The sequence below is a fragment of the Coturnix japonica genome, chromosome 2, assembly GCF_001577835.2.
Source record: "Coturnix japonica isolate 7356 chromosome 2, Coturnix japonica 2.1, whole genome shotgun sequence".
Taxonomy (NCBI): Eukaryota; Metazoa; Chordata; class Aves; order Galliformes; family Phasianidae; genus Coturnix; species Coturnix japonica.
In genome coordinates, this window is record NC_029517.1 from 35,707,807 (window position 1) to 35,731,903 (window position 24,097).

Genomic DNA, 24,097 nt, shown 5'->3' on the forward strand with positions numbered 1-24,097 from the left:
CTTAGGTACTATTTCACCACAAAACTATTACTGCTGTGAAGTTACTTAAGTGGGAAATTTCAATCAGACTTTGATATACTTATATATACATACATACACACACAAGCTGAAGTTAACTTTCAAGGTTACTCCTTGCTTTTGCTCTGTGCATTGTGATGGTACAATCAGTAATATTACTTCTGCTATGAGGCAGCACACTGTCTGAAAGTTTAGGGAATGCTTCAGAAAGACAGACTTGAAGATGTACCTGTATTCTAGGTAAGTAGACAAGTGGTATTCAGATGTTTAATTAGCTAACTTAGATGATGACTTTTACTGTTAAAAGTTTATTATTTTTTCAAGAAAGTTCTGTTATTTTAGTATGAAAACTGGCTACACTTAGAAGCCCCTGGAGAGAGAGCCTGTGTTTGTCATTTTTATCAAAGGCTCTTAGAGTTTGGTTCTGGGGTAAGCACATAGAAGCAGTGTGGTACACTGCCTGTGGTAGGTAGGTGCCAGCACTGAGGGCTCATAGGAATCTTGTCTCACTCAAGCTCACACAACAGCCAGTCAGTACAGATAATAGCACAGCAACACAGTCACTCTTTTGTGGCTTAGCAGAACCTACATTCAGCAGGTGGCAGGAACCCCAGTGCACTGATTGGTGCTGGTGATAGAAATAACATGGATAATGGGACAAAGTCCTTTTTTACCTGCAGGTGTTACTCCTCTGCCATTTTGTTACATGCTTCATGTGCACGGCTATAACCAGTCCCTTTGAGCTGACAGTAAGCAAGCTCACTTTACTATCAAGCCTGAAATTGCTGTAAATCATTCACTGTATGCCATTCACTTCTCTTTACCGACACATGTTTAAGAACCAAGTACCCACACCTTCCCTTGTTTGCTGTGGCATTCAGAACTGGGCTCAGCCCTTACCTATGAAATCAGCTTACTCTTTTTACACTCATAGCCTTCATTTGCTTTTTTCCTAGTTTTGAATTCTTGATTTCACACCTTTCGTGCTTTTAGTATATTAATTGCATTTACATCTTTTAAAGTTGAAATGAAAGTATGTAAGTGCTGTGCAGTGACACACACATACTAGTAAACTGCTTCAGGGCTTGTTTTAATTTGAGCTGCAACCTCTCCTTCCTACTCAGGTTAACAGGAAGTAGCCCTTGATTCTAATACAGGTAGTAAAGCATCAATAGTACCAATAAAGCCTTAAGCTATGCTTAAGTGAGAAGCAGGCTTGCTATTTGACTACACAACAAAACACTAAGCACACTCAGCTGTCTTACTCTGACTGACAGTAGTCAGACGTGGGTGATGAGGAAGTTGCGTTACTTCTAAGCAGAAGCCTGCAGCAAGTTACGAAGCTTCCACTGTAACTACTTTCAAGGGGACCCACATGCTGCTCCAGTTTAAAAACCATCCACCTTGTGGCACTAAAGACATAATTCTATCAGTGGTAATGACTGTCAGTATCAGTTCTGGCTGTCGGCCCCCCGAAAAAAAGTCAAATACAGTTGAAACAAATGGTTCATCCACTCGCAGTTTAGTAACAATAAGTGCCTGGTTATTTTTCATGCTTCTCCCCTGGATCAAACCCCATACTCAAAAACACCATCACCCCAACTACTACAGCATCCTCTTCCATTAAAAACACAGGTGTCTAAGATTTCCAAAGTCTACTGCAAGGAGTTTGAGATTTAATCATACCTTCTTTACATCTCTAATACAGCTCATATGCTATTATTTGCATTGGCTTCTGTTTTACTGTACCTCCACCAGATGTCCAGTACACAGCTTGCCTTTTTCCTGCTGTACAAGTTCGACAGCACATTACAGCTCATTTGAGAATTTGTTTTTCCTCAGTATGGATATTTCATATGGGAAAAAAACCACAATCTGTCATAAACACAATAAAACTGGTAGGGAGACTTAAAATGATGAGATTTCAAAAATACTTAAAAGGAATCGAGCAACCATGGAAGTTTACATACACATTATTAGAAGGTTAGTCCAACTCTGAAAGCACTCAAATACATATTCATCAACTTGCCATATGCTCACATAAACACTCAAGGCAACAACCACCGCCTGCCCAAAAGCTGCCTTTCATTTCTGTTCAGTAGAATTAGTGCTTTCTTAACTTAATAATTGTCAAACCTGTGGTTTAGGTCAAGTTTTCAAATTTCCAGTTTACCTTCAAATCAATTTTTGTGCTTATTTGATGGTATCGGTCCTCATCTCATGCAACGTTACTGCTTGATGCAACAAATACACACTGGCATACTAAACACCAGAACTCCTTTTCTACTGCTACTTCTGCATTTTATTTGCTGTCACTGTGATGGCCACCTTTCACTTCGGAAAATGGAAAACAAGAACCTTGAGCCACCAGTGGCATGGATTAAATGACAAACAGATTTTGACTTAAGATGGAAAGGTGAGCTTCAGACCAACAGATGCTTGTCAAGTGAGCAAGCTCCCAAGTGACTTCAGATCTGGGGACTCCTTTTGAAACATTACATTTTCACCACAGCAATGAGTGACTGCATTGGAAATACAGCCTAAAGAAAGCACTACAACCCCACCCTCCTATCTCAGATCTCAGCACTTCTTAAATACCTCTCAGCAAACATCCTTTTCTTCCCCACTGGCCCCTTCTCCAGCATGAGAAGCAGCTCTGGTAAACCAAGAGCTTGAAGCAAAGCCTGGTAATTCTTACATATTGTCCAGCAAATCTTCATTTTCAAGTTCTGCTGTCACAGGTTGCCGGGGAACCTTTTGACCCCAGTAATATACCGCAACTAAAAGTAATTAAGTCCTTCAGGCTTCAACATCAAAGAGAACACTTCTCCCACAACACACCAAAGCACTCAGTGGGCTGTTTTATTCCTGAATGGAAGAGAACAAATCTCAGTTCCTCCACATTCAGAATGGCCATAATATAAAACCAAGTATTTAAAGCCAAGTAAAAAGTTTTTGCACCGAACACTAGAAAAGATTTCTAAGTTAAATCAATTTCAGTCAAAAATAAATTTATTTCAAAATCTTACATAGTAGAATTCCTTCATTGCACAAATCAAGAAGTATTCATGTTGATGGCTGTGGAATAATACACTAAAAATAAAACACCTCCATGAGGATGGGCTGGGAGGAACCCCAAGTAAGCTACTTTTGAACTAGGCACCGTGTACTTTATGCAGCCACATGAGAAATGCTTCCTGCCGCTTTGTTATTACACAGGTGGTTGGTTCTATCAGCTAAAGCCTAGTGACTTGGGTTTGTTTTATGCATATTGGCTTTTGTTCTATTACTTTCCAAGAGATTGTACTCCCCTGAGTCAGCTGTGTTCATTGGTCAGAATAAATTCCAGCATCTGACACCATTTCCATTAATCACAGACAAGCCACTATACGTGAGCAAGATAATAGAAAGATAAAAAAACCCAGTATCTGGTGAATGGGAAACATTACTTATGTATGCTGTTCACTAATACAGTAGAAGGTATCTGAAAGGCATTCTTTCAACTTTAATAGACAAACTGAAACAGGAGAAGATGGGCACCATGTGAAGCATTTATTCCACTGGGAAGAAAGTGACTGGAGCCACACAGATCCTGCAGCAACTTGCCTAAGTAACACCTTTACAGCCTGTCATTACAATGGTTATGCCATAGTCGTAACTTCCTCATGCTTTCTTGGGCAATTTTTAGTAATTTGTTACTTAACAGATGTGGAATTATTTTTTCCAATCACACTGATCTTAAGTAGGACATGTGAAGTTGAATACTTAATCCCCACAGACATCTGTAAGTAACATTTAGTACCACCTTCCCACTCATTACAGGTTAAAAGCATTCATGGATCTAAAATACAAAGCATTTTCCTTCTAAGTACTGAGTAGTCAAATCATTTACTAAACACTGTCGTACTCAACTCAGATAAAGAAACAGAAGTTTCTAAAAAACAAGGCATTAATTCTATTTACCTAAGAACATTTCTTGGCCTTAAGGTGAGACCCCTAAAAAAACCACTCGGACACACAGGCTACAAAGCAGGCAGTCACAATCTCAGTAACTTCAGTTCTCAGTGAAGTACTAAAGATACCAAAGCAATTATTCTATCAACAACTACTCCAATTAAATTAAGGCTTTATTTCTTTAATAAAAGAAAATTAGTAGCTTTAACAACCACACAAATAAAAAGTCAAGGTTCTGGTGGTGTGCAAAGGAGGCACGGTAAGGATAACTGCACCATGAATAGGATGATTCTGTGGCAGGCACCGCCGTGTGCAGTTTCCCACAGCAAGAATACGCAGTGGGAATTGGGCTGCTAAGATTCACTGCGTTCAGCAGCGTTGCTTACAATCCTTTTTTAATTCATCACACCCCAAGCTGTGTGATCTAAACAGGACAGCCTACAAGTGATTCTTCCCTTACCTCCATCTCAACATAAATAAATTTTAACCAACATCTCACCTTCTTAATGAAAAAAAATCACACAAAAAAGCATTTCTAAACCATAGGAGTAAGAAAGTTAATTGAGAGAGGGAAAGAGAATCCAGTCTTCACTTAATGACTTAATCTGTCAAAATAAACCTGTCAAAAATAAGCTCAGAGCTGTTACAAGTTTAACGATACCAAATACCTTCTTGAAAACATACAAATAGCAAATAAATACAGAATGAAATTTTATTTCAAGAACTTTTCGCTGTAATCTTTAGGAAACACGTGCTGTTTGCAATACAAGACCGCCTAAGCCCCACACTAGATTCATTCACATTATACCATCACAGCTTTAACTTTATGAAACTTGCTCCCGATTTACAGCAGAGGAAGACAGGGTTTTCTGTTTTAGGAAAAAAAAAAAAAAAAGAACACTTGAACCAATTTAATTACCTCTTCAAAAGTTCAATAAGGTGCCTATTCAGAATCATTCTAAACTGCCACAGTTCATTCTAAAAATTGCTTAGTTCTTGTGCAGACAGTTTTGATTACACTGATCCAGGTAATCTGCTGCAGTGTTCGACAAAATCTTATTTGTTTCCCAAAACACATTCTCATTAGGTTTTGGAGGACTCGGGAATACCCAGGAATTATCTTCCAGAGAGCTCTTCCCATAAGAATGGTGTTCCTGAAATGTTTTACCATCAACAGGAACGGGTCTCTCCTCTGTCCATGCGTGTAGAATCACCCTTTCAGATGGGATTTTCACGTCTCCTGGCAGAGGGGGTGGTGCAGCATTGCAATGTAATTTATCACTTTGTGAAAGTTTTTTGTACACTACCCCAGACGTCAGATTCTGCTTCGTAATATTCTTCAGCTCAACACATTCTACTGGTGCAGAAGAGGCAGCTGAAAAAGATTTTAAAAGGTTTTTAAATGGACTATTTAGTGTATTTTTCATATACTCTAAAATGTACAACAGTACAGCAGGTATGTTAAAGCACGGGTTTTCAACCTACAGATTTTCAAACCATCTTTTGCTTTAGTAACGACTAATTAAATGTTACAAACTGAATATACTAACTTCTTCAGTCAGAGTTCGCAAGATGAACCAGAGATCCTCGAATCACAAAGTCTAAATATATCCAACACCAACTCCCATTCCCCACTTCAACACTGGCGGACTGAAGAATTTTTTTGACAAGACTGGAATGAATGCTGAAACAGATGACTTCCATGTGCTTGGAAAAATTGACCGCATTCAGAATATTGCTTACACAGGAGCACACTTCTTCCTTCTTTACTAATTCTTTTAACAAGTTGTGTTCTCAGGCTGCCAAGAACCCAAATTCTCACACTCCATAAAGCAGAAGGAGGAAATGTATGTTCACAGGTTCCCCGTACTTCAGTATTGTCTGACTTTTGAAAGTAAAGCCACAGACTGCAATATTCAATCATCTGAAATTCCAGGCAAGTTTTTAACTGCATTAGAAAGGAAAGGATTTTGAAACAGGACAGTGTTCACCTGAAATGAAAGAGCTGCAACAGCACACCTCTGTCTGTTCAGACAGACAAAAATGCTCAGGTCATGTTTTTGTAGTGCTACTTCAACAGAGTAGATAAATGATTGCTACAGTTGAAGAAACTCACAGGTAGCTTTCCAGAATAGATGTGAATTTGAAATAGGAACAACTGTATTTTACATCATTTGTTCTTTGAAAGAACAAAAGGAAGAGGCACTATCTTGGTCTAAGTACGCAACTGCAACTTGTCACTAAAAATTAAAAGAGTGTTACCCAATTTGCAAATGTCAGCCAAAGGCACTTGCCAACAGTAGAGACACTGTACCTGGAAGAGTAATTACCTGGGATAATTTGGATTCAGCCTCTTCATCTTTGCAGGTCTAAAAGACCATTCAAGTTTCGGTAAACCTTTAGAAGCTTAAGGAGAATGGAGTCTACTGAAGCACATTTCAAGTACTACTATAGTACTTCATCAGTTGAAAGGTGGTAGTAATCATTAATAATTTATAGACAAAGAAGGCTTTACTCTCTGGAATATTTATGTTATTTTTTCAGATCCACTGGCTGTTTGCAGTGGCACACCCATATGCAAAATCCTGTGGCATTACAGCACCATGAGTGGAACAGCTGGAATAATTTACCTCCGATAATTCCTTAGATTAGGGCGAGTCAAAATTAAATATTTGCAGCATTCAAATAAAAACGTAGCCTCATAACTGGCAAATAACAGAGATGACCATCTTTGTGGCCATGTTTTCTCTTTGCTGTCAATGTTTTCCTACAGTTCAAGTAGATTACAGGGTATACACCATCGTAATGTAGCAACAACCAACACACCAACTGATGGCTGGTACCCTTGAGAAGTTCTGTGAAGATTCCTCTACACTCAGTTTGAGATACCTGAAGCACCTGAACAGAATTAAGATTCAAAACTAATGTTTCTCCTTTGCTGAGTAGTGTGTCCATGTTATACCTGCTATAAGGTGCTCTGCAAGGCACTGGGCAAAAATGAAGGCTGAGCTTCACGTGCGCTGTAGAAAAGGCCTTCAAAAACAACAACAAAAAAAATATCCATCAGCAGAAACACATTTGTTGATGTTAGCTCTTATTATAGATAGAAACTGAATGTTAACTGACAGTGCTAACATCAAAAACACAGCAGTGAATGGTGTTCTGCACACTTTACACACCTTGAAAGATAATGATCAGTAATGATAAATAATACAAAGCTTCACTCATCCCTGATATATATTCTCATAGCAGAAACTGGTTTGTTTATGGTAAAATAGCTAGCACTACAAAGGTTTTTATGCAAATCCTACCTCTGCTCAGCATAAGCCAATATGTTTCTACAAATACCAGCAGAGGTGTATTTGCATTACATTCATTAGTGTGGCTAATGAGCAACGTATACAAAAGAAGCTTTCATTTCCACTGAAGCTGTGTGTAAGAGTAGGTGGACATCTGAAAATGTTAATTGTTTCTCAGCCAAGTACCAGAGAATTATCGTTAATCACTGTGGGGCTGTAGATAAGCCAGCCAGCCATTTACATGGAGTTGAATCCTGTCTTTGGGTCACTGAGCCCAATGCTGTTTAGAAACAAAAAAGGGACACTCGAGACTGTCACAAACATACAGTAACCAAGTTCAGATTCTCTGACCAATAGCTTCTGTATTCTGAACATAGTAAATACCACAACACAAGCAAGAGAAAAACACTGAGATAATCTAACAGACCAAAAAGTCATGCCTCAACAAATAAGAACCTTCCTGTAAAGCATTTGCCTCAAGAGAAACATACATAATGAAATAGAAAAAACATCTGATAAACTGCTCAGAGAAGTTATTCTCCCCTAAACTGTTTGCAAGGAAGCAACAGAAATAAGACAGTTTTATACTATCAGTCAGAAAGTCATCTTGCACAGCAGTCTGCCAGAAAACACAACTTTCCAGAATGCTGACAAAATAAATAAACATAGGGGAATTTCAGCCTATTAAAAGTCTAATTTTAAAAAGCTCCCAAATTAATACTACGCTAAACTGGGAAAATAAGACAGCAATTGAAATATATGTATTTTTTAAATACGAAGTAGTTGCGGTAAAAGGTCAAATACAAGTAAACTTAACACCTCAGCCTTGTGCACATAAGCAACACTTGACTGAGAAAAAAGCCACAAGGGGAACAGAATACAGTACTGAAGGAAAAACACATCAGCAACACCTTTATGTGTGAAGTTGACCAGTATAAGACAGAAGCAAAAGCAGAAAATGGGTAGGCTGGAACCATAATATAGCCTAGCTTATCAACTTCAATTGATGAGATTCTGATAAGATATGATAGCTAACTTCTTTTTTAAAATGGTACAGCTTGGATCTATGATTTGTTTTTGTAAGGTCTGTTACTGCAAACACTGACTTGCCTTTCTTGGTCGCTGTTAAGTTTGTTTTCAGTTTTCGTAGAACCTCAGTTTGCACTTCAGTCACTAGCTGCAAATTAGACATTTCTCTCTTCAGTTCCCAATATGCTTGCTGCACACTTTCAAAACAAACAAAACAAATCAGCATTAAATACTTGCCATCTCTGGTGCATCCACATGCTTACTAACATTTCCAAGGCTCACTGAGCGTTAACAGTTAATTGTTTTTGCCTGACATATATCACCCATTTTACTGGAGTATCAGAATTCAAAATGAACCAAGCACTTCTGATGATTACCATAAAGTGAACAAACTTCGTATGTTATAACCTTTATTAATTAAATGATATATATTACACAATAAATGAACACTAAACCGCAAAGGTAGGCTATTATATCTGAATGGCTTTTGATGAAAGACCATATGCACTATCACATGTTATGATAGTTATGTGAATTGATCACAGTCTTAAATACTCGATCAAAAATTGATATTGGGGTTTTTACACCATTCACTTCTCTATAATGATTTCAGACTTCATATTAGAGATACAGAGAGCACACACAGATCAAACTAAAATAATTCAGAGTGTTTCAGATTCAAGTCACCTAATTTATATTAATATACTGCTATAAAAATAATAAAAACTAGAGACCAATTTCATTACACCTGAATAGGAAATAATAGGAAATATTAAGCAACAGCAGCACTGTTCCCATGCTGAAGTTTCAAATAATTAGCTAGTAAGAAAGTGAAGATGAACAAAAAGCCACAAAATCCATCTTTACACTTTAAGAAGTTCAGTGAAACCTCAGGCCTTTAAATGCAGAATCCTTTTGGCAATGAAAGTTTTCTAAGAAAAGTCACATTTTAAAAAGCCTAAAAAATTAGACCAATCATTATTTATATCAAAACTGTCCAATTCTTAACTATATTTAAACATAAGAATGATAAATATAGAACAGCACCATCCAGAAGGAATTTTGTAACATAAGCTGAGCTCCTTTAAAGGATCTTACAAAGGGATGCCAAGTAACAAAAGTCTACTTAAATCACACATTGTAATTGCTTTTGTAGATACTGACCTAGAACCTCATTGCAAAGATTGATAACAAAGGAATCCCGGGTGTTTGGCTGTTTACCCTGCACTGTCTTCAAACACATAATATAAACTTTGATTATAATTCTCTCCTTGTATGTGCTTGTGTGCTCTGCCCACTCTACACTTTATGGGAAAGCAAAAAGTTCCAGCAACAGATACTCATTTTTTGTTCTTATTTTCTTTTAATAGAAAGCTACATTTTTTTTTTTAATACAACACTGAATTTAATCAAGTTGATCTTTTCTTCCCATTATTCTTATTACTACAGTGACAGCAAAGGAATGTATGAATTGTGCACCTCTCAGAAACACATTTCCAATATTTTGCCAACAGTCCCCAGCCTGAAAATCAAGAATATAATCACCTTAAAAATTAAAAGCTATATAATAAGAATTTAGAAGCAGTTCAACTCAATCTACAGTAAAATAGGTTTGCAAACTGAAAAGTTAAAGATGTATTAGATGGCTGCTGACAAATGTGCAATAACCACTTTATACAATATTAATGAACTGCAAGTACCTCTATCCTTCATAATCAGAGTGATTGCTTGCTACAACAAATGTTTTACATAAGAGTTTTCAGGGTTTTCTTTCCATTTTAATTTACCCTGCAGATTTTCAGACAGACATGTATTCCTAAAGCACTATATGCTCATTCACTATATGCTCACTATGTATATCACATTGCAGTAAACACTATGCTGCATGTATGTGAATTCTGACAGCCACCACCTGAGTGCGACTTCTTGAAATAAATTCTCTTTGTAGGATCAAAGAGAGAACCATTTTACCTTGAGCTAACACCTTTTCTCAGACATGTAAGACTATGAAGCTCCAGCAGAAACCACAAGAGGAAGTGAGAGTGCAAATGGCACAGTGTTATCATAATTTCACCAGAGAACATATGAAAGTCGTATCCACAGACACACTGCAGTCTTCTTTCTCAGTGACTGATTTCCCCTCTCTCATCTCTTCAGTAGCCCAGTAAGCACGAAGATATTCCTCTAATCATTAGGAAGGAATACTCTACCCTCTTGTGGAATATTGGAGAAAGTGCACATGTAGGTATAACAGTATAAGAGATGGAGACAGTATTTCATTTCTTCGAGGCAGAATATTCTGGAACTTTCAAGCAGTCATGAATTGTTTGTTTGCATAAAGAGTTAAAGCACGTTACCATGTTCTGGACTTCTCTGTTCCAGAAAGCCAGGGAACTTTTGGAGAGAGTCCAAAGAAAATGATGTGAATCCTAGAACAATTCCCTTATTAGGAATGGTTGAGAGATCTGGGACTGACTGAGATGGCATCTTATCAATGCTTACAAATACCTAAAGGACAGAAGACAAGAGGTTGGGGCCACACTTTTTTCCAGCAGTACAAGGGCCCAGCAGCAGAACGAAGGCCAATGGGCAAAAACTGGAACAGAGGAAGATGGTCCATTCAAACACAAGGAAAAACATCCTTACTGTGAGGGTGACAGAGCATTGGAACAGGCTGCCCAGAGAGGTTGTGGAGATATTCAAAACCCACCTGGGTGCTTTCCTGTGTAACCTACTCTAGGGAACTTGTTTTAGCAGCAGGAGTTGGACTGGATGATCTCCAGAGGTCTCTTTCAACCCCTAAGATTCAGATTTTGCAGTATACGTACTTGTTCAATGTGTGCCATATTAAAAACAGGATAACAGAGGACACCATTCAAAAGCACAAATTTTCCTTATTTAAATGGCTGTAAAATAAGAACAATGTTTTCCCTAGGGATTATAAGGAAAACTGCCATTTCTTTTTGTGTAGCTTACATAAAGGCACCTCAGTTTAAAAAAAAAAAAATCATTTAATGTGATACTTAATAGAAGTGTATATTCCAACACTAAGCAAGAAATCTGAAGCCACCAGACAGGCAAACATAGAAACTTCCTCATACAGAGAATGAAGAAATTCTTGAAAAATGAAAAGAGACTTGGAAAATAATCTACCAACCCCTCAACTGAACCAATTATTAAAGAGCTGAGTTACAAATCCAAGAGAATTTCATTTTATTTTTCCACAGGAGTCTGAAGATGTAAATATTTCCATCATTCTGGACTTCATAGACAACATTCATTCATCACAGGCAGTGATGGGGGGAAAAAAAAAAAAAAACAATTTTTTTTTTCAAATGAGTATGCCTGGACTTTAAGTTAGATTATGTTGTATGAATTAACACATTTGAAGAGGCTGTAAGAATATCTACTCACTCATGTAACTGTCTCTCAGTAAACTAAGTATAAAACATGAAAGCCACTTGATTTTCATACCTCTGAACAGCTTGCCTTTGAAGAATGTCTCCATTTAATGGATTTTCATCTTGGTCCTGGTCCTGCAGAACAGAATGAAGAAATCAAAGAAAATTAACAAACAAGCTCCAATTTATTGGAAAATAGAGCAATAAACCTACAAGTTAACTAATATGAAACATCACAAGTAGTTTGCATTTGTGCTGGCTACAGCAGTTCTCAAAATGAGCATAAGGAGCTCTGCTAAGAATTTCCACTTAAAAATGACTAAACAATCTGCTTATGTGAAAACATTCCTCAGTCGTGAATTCATTAATAAAACAGCACGGGTTATCTTACAACATGATGATCCTATATGACTAGACAAAGTGCTTCGAACCAACCACCCACACTACTTTTAGTGTTTACGGTTACAGCTGAGTCCTTGGAATTTGTGTTTCTTTGGGAACTAAGACTTGACAAAAAAAATCTTTGGACTTCCAAAGAGTTTGCAGTCTAGGTATGAGAACAGTAATGACTTTTCTTTCCACGCGTCAGTGTAAGACCTTTAAATCAGAGCAAACTCTTTCGCTGTAAATTCAGTTGCATACATTATTTTTATCATAAAACACAATTTATCCCTCAAGTCTGCAAGAGTGTTTTAAACTGTAATAAAAAAAATAAAAAAATCCATGGTCCTGGGCAACCAGCTCTAGGTGTCACTGTCTGAGCAAGGGGAGTTGGACCAGATGATCTCCAGAGGTCCAGTCTAACCTTCACCATTCCTTGTAATTCTGTGATACAAGCAGCCTCACAGAAGTTAACAGGAGCGTTTAACAAATCAAATGTGCATCTTGCTTCATCAGTTATGCTTCTACTCATCTCTCACCTGAGACGAGTTCTCACTCATACCCCTTTTTCTTCACATCCCCTTTCTATCATTCCTTCCAGCCAAAGATGCATTTTGGCACCAGTTACTGTGGTTTTATGGCAGTCTATTAAAACTTCAAGAAACTTGTCAGCATGATGTACAACACACTGCATCAACCACAATGCAAAACTTGAACAAGAATATTCACACAGAAAAAAAAAAAAAAAGTATATCTGATTTTAAAAAAAGCATCTGAAAATGTTAATGAATTTAATTAGACACTAAAAAAGAAAGTAGCACCTCGTTTTGAAAATAATGCTCACCTGTCATTACCATTATATTTCTGTAATTCCCCTGAGAATTTTCCCCTCTCCCTACTTCTAAAGACATTCTTACTGCTCATTAGAGATTCAATCTCATTGTTCATAAACTCAGTTGCACTATGCTACCCTCCATTTAAAAAACATTTTTGGTTTCTATATTAAGTAGTTAAAATGATTAAGTAGAAATGATATTTAAGGAGAGAGGTCTTTACTTCCGTTCTTTACAACAAAAGCTGCTGGCATAAGCATTATTTCATAGTTATGTCTAGTATTCCTCAGCAATGCTGCTTTACTCTGCTCATTCCAGGAACATTAATTCTCACACTGAAATCTACAATCTTCAATTATTTCTATAAAACTCCCTGAGGGCCTTAAAACTCTACAGAAATTTAAATACACCTTCCAAATTTACAAGTTACTGAAAATGTCTAAAATAAGACCAGACTTTAGTGAAAAACACAGCAGCAATGAAGATCAGCAAAACACCTTGCATACCTTCCAAGTAATGTGCTTTACCCCCACCTAGTGGAACAGACTAAAACTGAGACAACTGATGTAAGTTTCTGTGTAAGGTTGGACTGTGATGGCATTAGATTTTCAAGATCCTTCTATTCCCAATTTCCCTCTAGCACTAGAATAGTTCCTCCTAGCCTCAGATGTTCAGATCCTATTCTGCCCTCTATTTCACCTGTTTCCTATGGACAACTCAAGGTAAGATCCCCAACTACCAAATCCTGTTCTCACCCATAACCTCATCTGGGGCAATCAGCTTACAGTGTGAGCTCTGTTCCCTGTAACTGTGAAAGACTAGGCTCAAGATAATTCAACAAGCTGAGACTTCTTCATGCAGACAGAGACTTCAATTATTTCATGTGCTGGGGGGGGAAGCAAACTAAAAAATATAGAAACTTGAAAAAATTGGCTGGATTTCCAGTGAGGCTTAAAAATGGAATCTTGTTACAAAAAAAATCTGCCTTCCCAACAGACATTACCCCAAAGAGAAGAGGCAGAGTTCCTTAAACAAAGCTCATGTCCGTTTCTAATGCAAACATTCAACTGTTGCTTTTTTTAACACCCATAGTTTACCCAAACTTTAAAAAAAAAATAAAATTAAATTAAAAAAAAAAAAAAATTAGCCTGAGACAAATATCAGCATAAACCACTTCGATCTTAATGGGGTCCTAAAAGCAATCAGACCGCTTTTCTTTCTGATGTTACACTGTAAGACCTGGGAAACCTCCTCTATGTACATGCACAGTTTCCAGAACCAAGACAGCCTATGAGAAAGTTTAGATGTTTACTAATGTTCATCTTGAACTCAACTATTCATTGCATTTATTTATTTACTCTTTATTTTACTTGAAGAGTGTATTCAAAGTAATGCAGTAACGAAATCAAAACTATTCATACAAAAAACCACTTAAAAAATCAAAGTACCTTCTGTTTATATTTCTGCAATTCCTTTCTGAGACCATTGCACTCTTGCTTGAGGTTCTCTAGATCCTGTTCCAGACTGTGCACTTTCAGGTCACTGTTCAGCTTCTCTATTTCCCAGCTGGTCTGAGTACAACAATTCAGACTTTTCATAACTGTTCAAAAAAAGACAAACATTTACATTTAAGTCCCAGTTCAAGGACTCCTATAAATATACAGTTTCACCTCAACCAGTCCATACCCTGTATAACAGCCTAAGAAGAGAATGACAAAAATGCATGCTATATACCAACTTACACACTTCTTACAATGCTTTGAAAACATTAAGCCTCTTTTCCTCAGGCTTACACTGTTGCACAATTTACCCATTTTCTTTTTCAAGTTTGCATCTCAAGAAATCCCTAATAGAGAAAACAAAAGACACAAACAAAACAAAAGGAAAGCCTAGAAGTCTTTATTAAACAGAAATAAAATAACGTAGTTAGCATTAAGAAGCAACCTAGGATGATCCTAGCATCTCACCAGTCTTGGGAGGTTACTTTAAGACAGAACAGAAAGAAAACCCCCAGTCTTCAACTGCATAAAGTTATGCATTGGAAGTAGCACATCACATGCTTGGAAATGAAGGTAATGCAGTTTAAGCACTGCAATACTTAGAACTTTCCAAATGTCTGCACTTGTACAGGATCTGAAGCCCGATATATATTTTTTAAACTTTATACACATAGCGTTTTCTTATATACTGTTTCAAGAAAAGAGAACAAGGCTTTTTCCCCCTATGTTTTATCTTACATACCCATCATCAAAACAGCACTTCTAACAATGGCAGTAACAAGATGTGGATTTGGGCTTTTGGAATTGACAAAGAATACAGTTTGCTCCCACTCCTGCTTTCCAGCAGGATCTCTGCAAACCGCATTTACTTACCCTTCCCCATCCTCCAACCCTCTAAATAGCTGAAGTGCATTGCAGCTACAGCTATACAGTATTTTCTACTGTCATACCCCAACAGCAAGCCAAAGCACTACCCAGATCATGTACAGGTATTAAAGGAAGTGATACCAACTGCTGTATTTGATACCTGAAGTACTGTATCTCTGCTCCACTGATGAGAAGGTGATGAGGTCCAAAGATGCACGTCACTGACCTATTACAGCTGTCAAGTTGTGCACCTTTCTCAAATTATTAAAATAAACTGCAGCACAAGAACACAATAGCCTCAGGTCTTTACCACAGAGCTCCTTGCCTCTCGATAATTTAACATGCTTGTCATCATGGGGGTATTGATTGATGCTCAGCTGAACATGAGCCAGCAGTGTGCCCAGGTGGCCAAGAAGGCTTGCATCAGAAACAGCACTGCTAGCAGGAACAGGAAAGTGATTGTCCCTCTGTATTCAGCTCTGGTGAGGCCAAACATCAAAGGAACTGAAGGAACATTTGGACATTGTGTCGAGGGACACAGTTTAGTGAGAACTATGAGTGATGAGTGGATAACTGGACTATGCGATCTTGTGTGTCTTTTCCAACCTTGGTGATTCTATGATTTACAAGCAACACAAACTCAAAGTACAATATTTCACCTTCTTTACCTAACCACTACAGAGAATTTAAATCCTTAATGCTCTTAGTTTGCAATATAACCACTAAAAATAGTCAGTGTAAACCAAGACAGAGTAACTGAGTACCTTGCTGTGTTTCCACTTCAGTTTTTAGTTGTAAGAGCTCTACTTCTTTGGACTGCAACTGTTCATTCAAGTTTTTCAAGGATTCTGCGGTTTCTTTTGTCTATTTTCAGAAGAGAAAACATAGAGAAGGTTTTCTTCTATCACCTCTGACAATTCAACTTTTTTTCCTAAATACTAGATAAATACTGCTTTGATTTTTTTCAGCCTAGCCCTGTAAGAAAATATCTTAACAGTATTTCTCCAACACATAGCATCACCAGGTATATACCTGAAGGAGTGATAAAACAACTACCTCATATATTCAACAGATAAAAGTTCACAAATAACATCTACAAACTATGCCGTATTCACTCATGTTTAAATCCTTATTAAAAAGACGCACCATTTTATCCAGTTTGCTTTTCAGATTATCTCTGTCAATGCAGGCCTCTCGATAGGCTTGATATGCCCTATTGACTTGCTCACGTCCAACTGAACTGCATTCCTCTTCCGGACGGGAGCCACGCAGCTGCAAGTTTAACATGAGAAACAAGAAGTTTTGAATGTTATACAGAAAAATCACAAAATTCAGTAATTCAGTCATAAAAACAGCGCATCTCTACCCCTTGCTTTTGTACTGGCCCTCAAAGTACATTTACTACTCATTTTGCCCTTTATGTTTCTCTGCCCACTGAAGAAAACACTTCCAAATATAGGTACTCATTATAGAACACGTGCCTTACCAAACTTTTGAGTTCACATACACTTTGAAATTTGAAACTCAGGGCAACAGCCCATTTGTTTCTTAATGAAGATAGTAACTGCCTTCTCTCTTACCTTCTCTTCTAAAATTCTCACTCTTTTCTTTAGAAAGGAATTCTCCTTCTCTGTCTCCTTTAGCCGCTTCTTGATATCTTCATATGCAGTGACAAGTGCAAAATGGGAAGCAACAGACTCATCTCCACTGTAAGCTGAAACAGGAATCTCCCCATCTCTCTTATGACTGTTGTCTGCTTTTTCATGGTTCAAAATACAGATGTCATCCTCCACCAACTCCTCCATGACACCTGTTTAAAAAGGCAGACGTGAGTAAAATTCTCACAAGGGCAAATTCATCTCAATCTTAATCTTACCAAAAACCCTGAGACCCATTTTATATCTTACAATATTTTTACAAATATTATTTTACAATAATTTTAGAAAAAGATCCTTCACTGTTACTTTATACAAATATTTTGAGTATTCATCAGATTTATGAGCTCCTCATTTCTATTAAAATGTAATATCATCCAATAAACTTTGTTAACAAATACATGAACTTCAAAGCAATGTCTAATTAGATCTTTTGCAAGCCAGTACCGAACTACAGTCAAAGATTATACTTGTAGGAAATCAATTATGCTTCCTGGGCAGAGGCACACCAAAAGGAAGGTATTGAATTTGATCAGTTCTTGAATGCAAATATCCATAGATTTCTCAAGTTTTATAATACAGCTTTAGCATGTGAATTAAGGTACACTTAATGGCATGATTTGTCTCAACATGTGTGTAAAAAACTGGCAGTCAGGCCATCATTAGGCAAACCCACCTGGATGGCAAATAATAAATCATTGTCACACTGAGCTTTCATTACAACAAATACTACGCTACCATAGACTCCAGGCTTTAAGGCAGAAGTCCCAACAGCATTTCCCTTAATATTACTTGTCATAATAAACAAGTTCAAGGCCATTCAATACTGATTTGGTTAACAAGATTCCTTGCCTTTATGTGCCATATTAATGAACACTGTAAAGTATTCGAGCACATTTCCCCCAACCCTTAAGCAAACTAAGGATGTTAATAGTATCAAAACTGGAATCTCAACAGCTGCAGTCAAGAATGGAAACTCATGAGATATTCACACTGTATGTACTCAATAGAAACAATGAAAAGTAAAAATAACCATAATATCCACGTTCCATATTTAACTGCTACAGTGACAAAAAAGTGCAGTCATTCCAGCTTTACAAGGCGTACAAAGAAGTCTGTACTGCAGCCATGCCAACAAAAACGTATCTAAGTAAATAAACAAAGCCCGATAATAAAATGAACTCAGAAAAGTGCAGTTCCGAAAACAAAAACAACCTCCCCACCACCAAACAAATGCCAAAGTTATTTCTCCTGTGCCTGCTAAGCTCATATTCAAAGGACAACAAGATACAAGCTCATACAAGAATAAACCCGGCTGTTAAACAGTAAGATGAGCAGTTCTGTAAAGGTCACTGTGAAACACTTCACACAGCTCTGTTGTGCTGTCTGCGAAAGAAGAAAACTGGAGATAAAGTTTTGTTAATCAATTGAGAGAAATCCTTAAAAACAAAACGTAATCCCATTTGTATTAAATCTGTAGGAAATCCCTCACCGTAGCCTCTCATTCTGTTGCTTAAAGATAGGAGTTTGGTTTTCCTGCTTTTTCTACATCATTTACAACATATGAATGGCAGGAGGGGAACTAAAGAGCCTTCTGACACACTACACATAATCGGGTTATTCCACAAGTGAGGGCTCCCCACATCTGGCAGCACAGACCTCTGCCTTTTATTCTGTTTGGTTTCTCCAGCCCAAAGCTACACATGTATGTGCTGCTGCAAATGCCACACAGCTGTCACTCCAAAGCACTTGAGTGAATTTAGAGCTGCCTGGAATTCCAAAGCATGAGATAAACTGTGCTATGGTAAACATTTAACAAGAGATTTTCTACTAAAATATATGAAGTAATATGCAATACCAAGCTATTAGTATTTATGATTAGAATTATGTCCATCTCAGCCTACTTAAAGGAACTTTAATATCCCAATTATTACACAATCCATATCACAAAGGTCTCCCCAGTACAATCTGTACACGTTACGTTTATCATGTATAGAATGATCTGCACGTGAAACAGCGTATTTCAAAGGACCCTAATCTTTATTCCATCAAATAAATGCATTATACAAATAGCAGTATTAGCTTTTGTATGAAATAATTCATGATCTCTTAAAAAAGACACAACACAAACTACAACACTGCTGACACAATGTAGTATTAAGTTCTACTACAAGTATGTCCACAGCTTTTAAGCATATATGTGCGAGTAGACAGCACTCGTAAGCTTTCTTCTACCTAGCACAGAAAGGAAAGCTTTATAGAAAGCACTTCTGTTCAGTGACACAATGAAAGTTACAGAACAGCTGCAGGATTTAACATTCAGTATTTTGAGAATAAGAACCTTTTTCCCATTTCACAGAATCACAGAATGACCCGGGTTGGAAGGGACCTCAAGGATCATGTAGTTCCAACCCCCCTGCCTGGCAGGGCCACCAAACATACGCCTTTACTAGATCAGGTTGCCCAGGGCCCCGTCCAACCTGGTCTTGAACACCTCCAAGGACGGGGCATCCACAACCTCACTGGGCAGCCTGTTCCAGGACCTAACCACTTTCCTAGATTTCTTACTAATAATGGGCAGAAATGCTGCTCTTCTCTTTGTAGAGCTTTACAAATATTAGTCAGCAACACCATGGGAGGTAGTTAAATATAAAACATGCTTTACATATGAGGAACATTATTCAAATGGATTCCAGGACGCAAAGGCTCTAATAGCAAAACAGAGAGCTGCACAGGCTCTGTAGTTTGAAACCCCAACCTCGTACTTGGAGCTGGAGCTGTCAAAAGTGGACATTCACAGTCTAGTAACAGTCTACTAATGCTATCAGAACAGGGAAGGAAGATTAAGTACTGAAGGTTCCATAATGAAAATGAACAAGCATCAATTTGATCTTGGAGAATAAGTATGGAAATGCTTTAACTATAGATCAGAATAAAAGCACCAAAAATAAAAAGTGTAAGGACAATCTCAATAATAACACATTAAATAGGGCTAAAATAGATTGAAATGTAAGTACGGTTTATTCACAATACTAATTAAGTGGATTAGCTGTCTCTCCGTAACAGAGGAGGAAACGAACGCAGTATAAATCACAGAATGGCCTGGGTCAGAAGGGCCTGGAAATCTCACTTAGTTCCAACTCCCTTCCATAAGTAGGGCTGCCAACCTATCAGGCATCCTGCCTATCAGGAGATGGATGATCAGGCATCCATCATTTACATCTGAGAGCTTAAGTTCCCTGCAGCTCCAGTCCTGAACAGTCTGCTCTGCAGAAACAGTTTCGTTGTTGTTGCTGTTTTGTTTTTTTAGACAGACACTTGCTCCAATCTTAAAATCTTTGCATACATGCATCCCAATGGCTGCTAGCTTTGGGCACAGCTTTGCCATCCGTACAAAGTCCACAGCCCTGCCCCTTAGAATTCACGCTGACAAGGCCTCAGCTCTGCAGTTTCAGCACACTCAGTGCTCTTCACAACCACGCCAGCTATGTGAAACCTTCCAATTACTTTCACTTTGCTGCCTTCAGGAAATGCAGTTATTGTCTGTATGCTCTCAAACCAGATCAGCGTGGTTCATCTGTCACAAAATCTGCTTGAGCTCAAGCATACACCCAGATTTCCTCAGGAACAGGAAATATTTTCAAATCTCAAGCTTTACACAATAAATAGTCATCAATTCTCACAAAAGCAAGAGCAATAATAAAAATCCTGTTTTATAACAACAGCACTCCATAAATTTTACTCTCTCTGAATCACAGAATCCCTAAGAGTTAGAAGGGACCTCAGAAGGCCACCAAGCTCAACTCCCTGCAATGAATGGGGACATACACAGCTAGATCAGGTTGTCCAGAACCTTATCCAGCCTCTCTTGAAAGTCTCCAGGGACAGGGCATCAACCACATCAATGAGCAACCTTTTTCAGTGCCTTCATCTACCTTCTTTGAGCTTGAAGCCACTTCCCCTTGTTCCATAACCACAGACCCTGCTAAAAAGTCTGTCCCTTTCTTTCTTACAGCCCCCTTTTAGATACTGAAAGGCCGCTCTCAGGTCACCTTGCAGCCTTCTCTTCTCCAGGCTGAACAGCCCCAGCTCTCTCAGCCTGTCCTCATAAGAGAGGTGTTCCATTCCATGGATCGCTTTGGTGGCTCTCCTCTGAATGCACTCCAACAAGTCCACATCTCTCCTGTACTGGACACAATATAGTTTTCATCTGGTATTATCTTCACTGCTAATTTGCAAATGCTATGCACCCTCACCATAATATATTCAGTTCACCTTTTCATGAACACTGTCCCTCCCCACTTTCTGTGCCAACCATCAGAAAAGGAAAAGAAAATGGAGTTGTATTCTAATATTGTCCTCTGACACTTGAGGCCATTCCATCATATAATCCTGCCTATTAAGCAATCAGATGAATCTTGAGAGTCATCAGAAGCAACACTGCCAGAGGAATACCAGAAAGCAGCAATATGTGTTTTGGCTGTTGAACGTTTCTAGCATCAAACACAAGCATATTCAAAGGCTACTGAGAACTGTATGCTGTCACACTAATATTATCTATTACTTTAATAGGCATTTTTTGGTGTTGTCTCCTTCCTGTTTAAAAATGCTTATAGAGAAAAACACACCAACATCTTGGCAAATTAAGAAGGTTGCTTTCTTTGGTTGATTTGCTTTCACTTTCCAAAAACAACACCTTTTGTAAGACACGCAGTAAGCCCTAGCATCCCATCGTTAGTTTCCTCCCATTCAACTGAACCGTCAAATAAATTCATACTCTGTAAGTTCACACATTCACAGATAAGGTATTGTGAAAGCCTTGTGTAACTGCATTAACCCAACCAGAAACACCTTGCCTGTTGTAGCAATAAAAAGGAGAGTCCAACTAAATTGCACTGACAGCCCTCAGTCATAATGTAATTCATTAACATTCTCAGGCTTACGTCTCATCACCTTGAACAACCATGATCACTTGAATACAGTTTGCTAAAAGGAAGTTCTAAGTGGATGCCTTTCAACATTCAAGCTACTTATACTTCCCTTCCCAAACATCGTTTCTTCTTCCACAAGCATGCTGTCAAATCTTATGATCTTCTATCATTTTCTATAGCAAGAATGCCATGTAATAGAGTGCATCAGGCCTAGCACTGCCTTCAGGCAAAGGAAGCAGTCATCCCACTCTGCTCTGTGCAGTCTCATCTCAAGCACTGGTTGCTGGTTTAGTCATCACAATGTACGGAAGACAAAACTATTGGACATCATCTCAGGAGCTAAATGTAGTAATACAGTTAGATTTGTAGCAATTTCTGTGGCAAAAACTGTAGCATACAGATTCCAACCAGTAACTGGTATTACCAGCAGTAGCAGCACTCCAGTATCCAAGATATTCGATGTTTCTTCCTCCATAGACATCTTTGTTTCAGGGGAGCAGCTGACCTCCAAAGCCCAGAGAAGGCTACCACGATACTTATTCTACCCTCACTCCACCTTTTCCAGAGCTGTCTCCCAATAAGATCCCCAGGGAGGTGGTTGAGTCACTATCCCTGGATGTGACTAAAAACCATTTGGATGTGGTGCTCAGGGACACGATTGAGCAGAGAGTTGTCAGTTAAGATAGTATGGTTAAACTGAGGTCAGACTCTATCTTTAAGGTCCTTTCCAACCTGAGTGATTCTATGCTGATGCCACTGCACATGCACAGTGTGAGACAGAAAAGGAAACAAAAGCATTCCCTAAGAAATGCCAAAGCTCAGCTCCCTGGACAGCTTTCAGCCCAACCTGCTCATCACAACCGCAAGCTGCTGGAATCACAGAACCATAGAATGCCTTATGCTCTAAAAGACCTCGAAGATCATCCAACCCCATGCCCCAGGCAGAGCTGCTGAGCTCTATATCAAGCACTAGGTCAGGGCCCTATCAGGCCTGGTGTGGAAAGCAGACTTGTTTAAGGAGATTAATTTCCCTGCTAGGTGAAGCATGGGAAACTTAAGCTGTAATTACTCCACAGTTGACAGTGTTACATGCTACTAGTAGACCAATACTCATTTCTACTTCTTGCAGCCCAACACTGCTCACAAAGCCTGTATTCCCATCTGCTCCTGGATTCTACGGTGTTTCTGTTTTCACATCTTGCACCAGGAATCTTGGTTTGTTCTCTTTTAAGAGCTTGGTTTGCTGCTCACAAACAAAGCCACAGAACGGCTGGGGTTGGAAAGGACCTTAAAGCCGATCCAGCCCCAACCCAGTCTCGTGTGCAGGGACGAGGCTGTCCCGATCCCCACGCAACGCATCGTCATAACTCTCCCTGGTTTACAGGCAGCTGTCTGACAAGCTTTAACTCCTACCCGAGGCCGGCTCCCACCTCCCTCGCTCCCTCTAGCCCGTGCCACGCACTCACTCCTTACCCACGAATCGAAAGCAGGCGGGGGGCGGCGCACCAGGCTCTCCCAACACGGACTCGCTGGGAAAGACCACGGCCCGGCCGAATCCGCCCCCCGAGGATCCCTACCTCCCCAGCAACAAGGAGACACCGGCACCAACCTCTCCGGGCCCCGCTCGGGCCAGCCAGGCGGTCAGCAGCGGCCGTTCAGCTCGGCGAAGAAGCAGCGCCGGCCGTGGCGCCGTCCGCTCGGCTCCCCCCGCTGTCCCATCGCCTCCTCCCGCCGACCCGGCGGCGCTGCCGGAGCCTCCGCCACAGCGGGGAAGTCCCGGAGCGCGACCGGGAAGTCAACACGAGCCTCACGTGATGACGGAGCCGCATCGACCGGAGGCCGCCACCCCCGGAAGGAAGTAGAGAGGCTGGAGGTGCTCGGCAGGACTGCAAGTACCGGCACGCAGCGCACCGGGAAGGCCGCTGGTATCACATGGGATTCAACGTGCTCCGATACAGTGTGATAAAAGCTGTGACAGCCTGTCTGTATTAGATACGCTGACTAACTCAGAGCTGCTGAGCTCATACAGAACCTTCCGTTCACTAAGAGCTGCTGGATACAGCCACCAGTCCAACTTAGAGCTGTTTGTCTGACACTGTCCATTTGACTTAGACCATCTCACCTAGACCTTTCCATCTGATAGACCACAATGGACCACTCAACCAATTCAGAGCCAACCAATTAACTCAGAACCAACTGACTGAGAAGAATCTATCCAACTGACTTAGTT

At 39.2% G+C, this 24,097-nt stretch overlaps 1 protein-coding gene across 1 annotated transcript; it reads right to left on the reverse strand.

Annotated features, from left to right (window-relative positions):
- Window positions 1-3,012: 3,012 nt before the first annotated feature.
- AZI2 (5-azacytidine induced 2) lies at window positions 3,013-23,708 on the reverse strand. The gene is made up of 8 exons (XM_015853955.2): window positions 23,477-23,708; window positions 16,862-17,091; window positions 16,428-16,553; window positions 16,046-16,145; window positions 14,364-14,515; window positions 11,775-11,836; window positions 8,382-8,497; window positions 3,013-5,347 (listed from the first exon to the last, which is right to left on the reverse strand). Exons 2-8 carry the CDS (start codon window positions 17,084-17,086, stop codon window positions 4,962-4,964), a joined length of 1,167 nt encoding a protein of 388 aa, XP_015709441.1. The 5' UTR covers window positions 17,087-17,091; window positions 23,477-23,708; the 3' UTR covers window positions 3,013-4,961.
- Window positions 23,709-24,097: the final 389 nt, after the last annotated feature.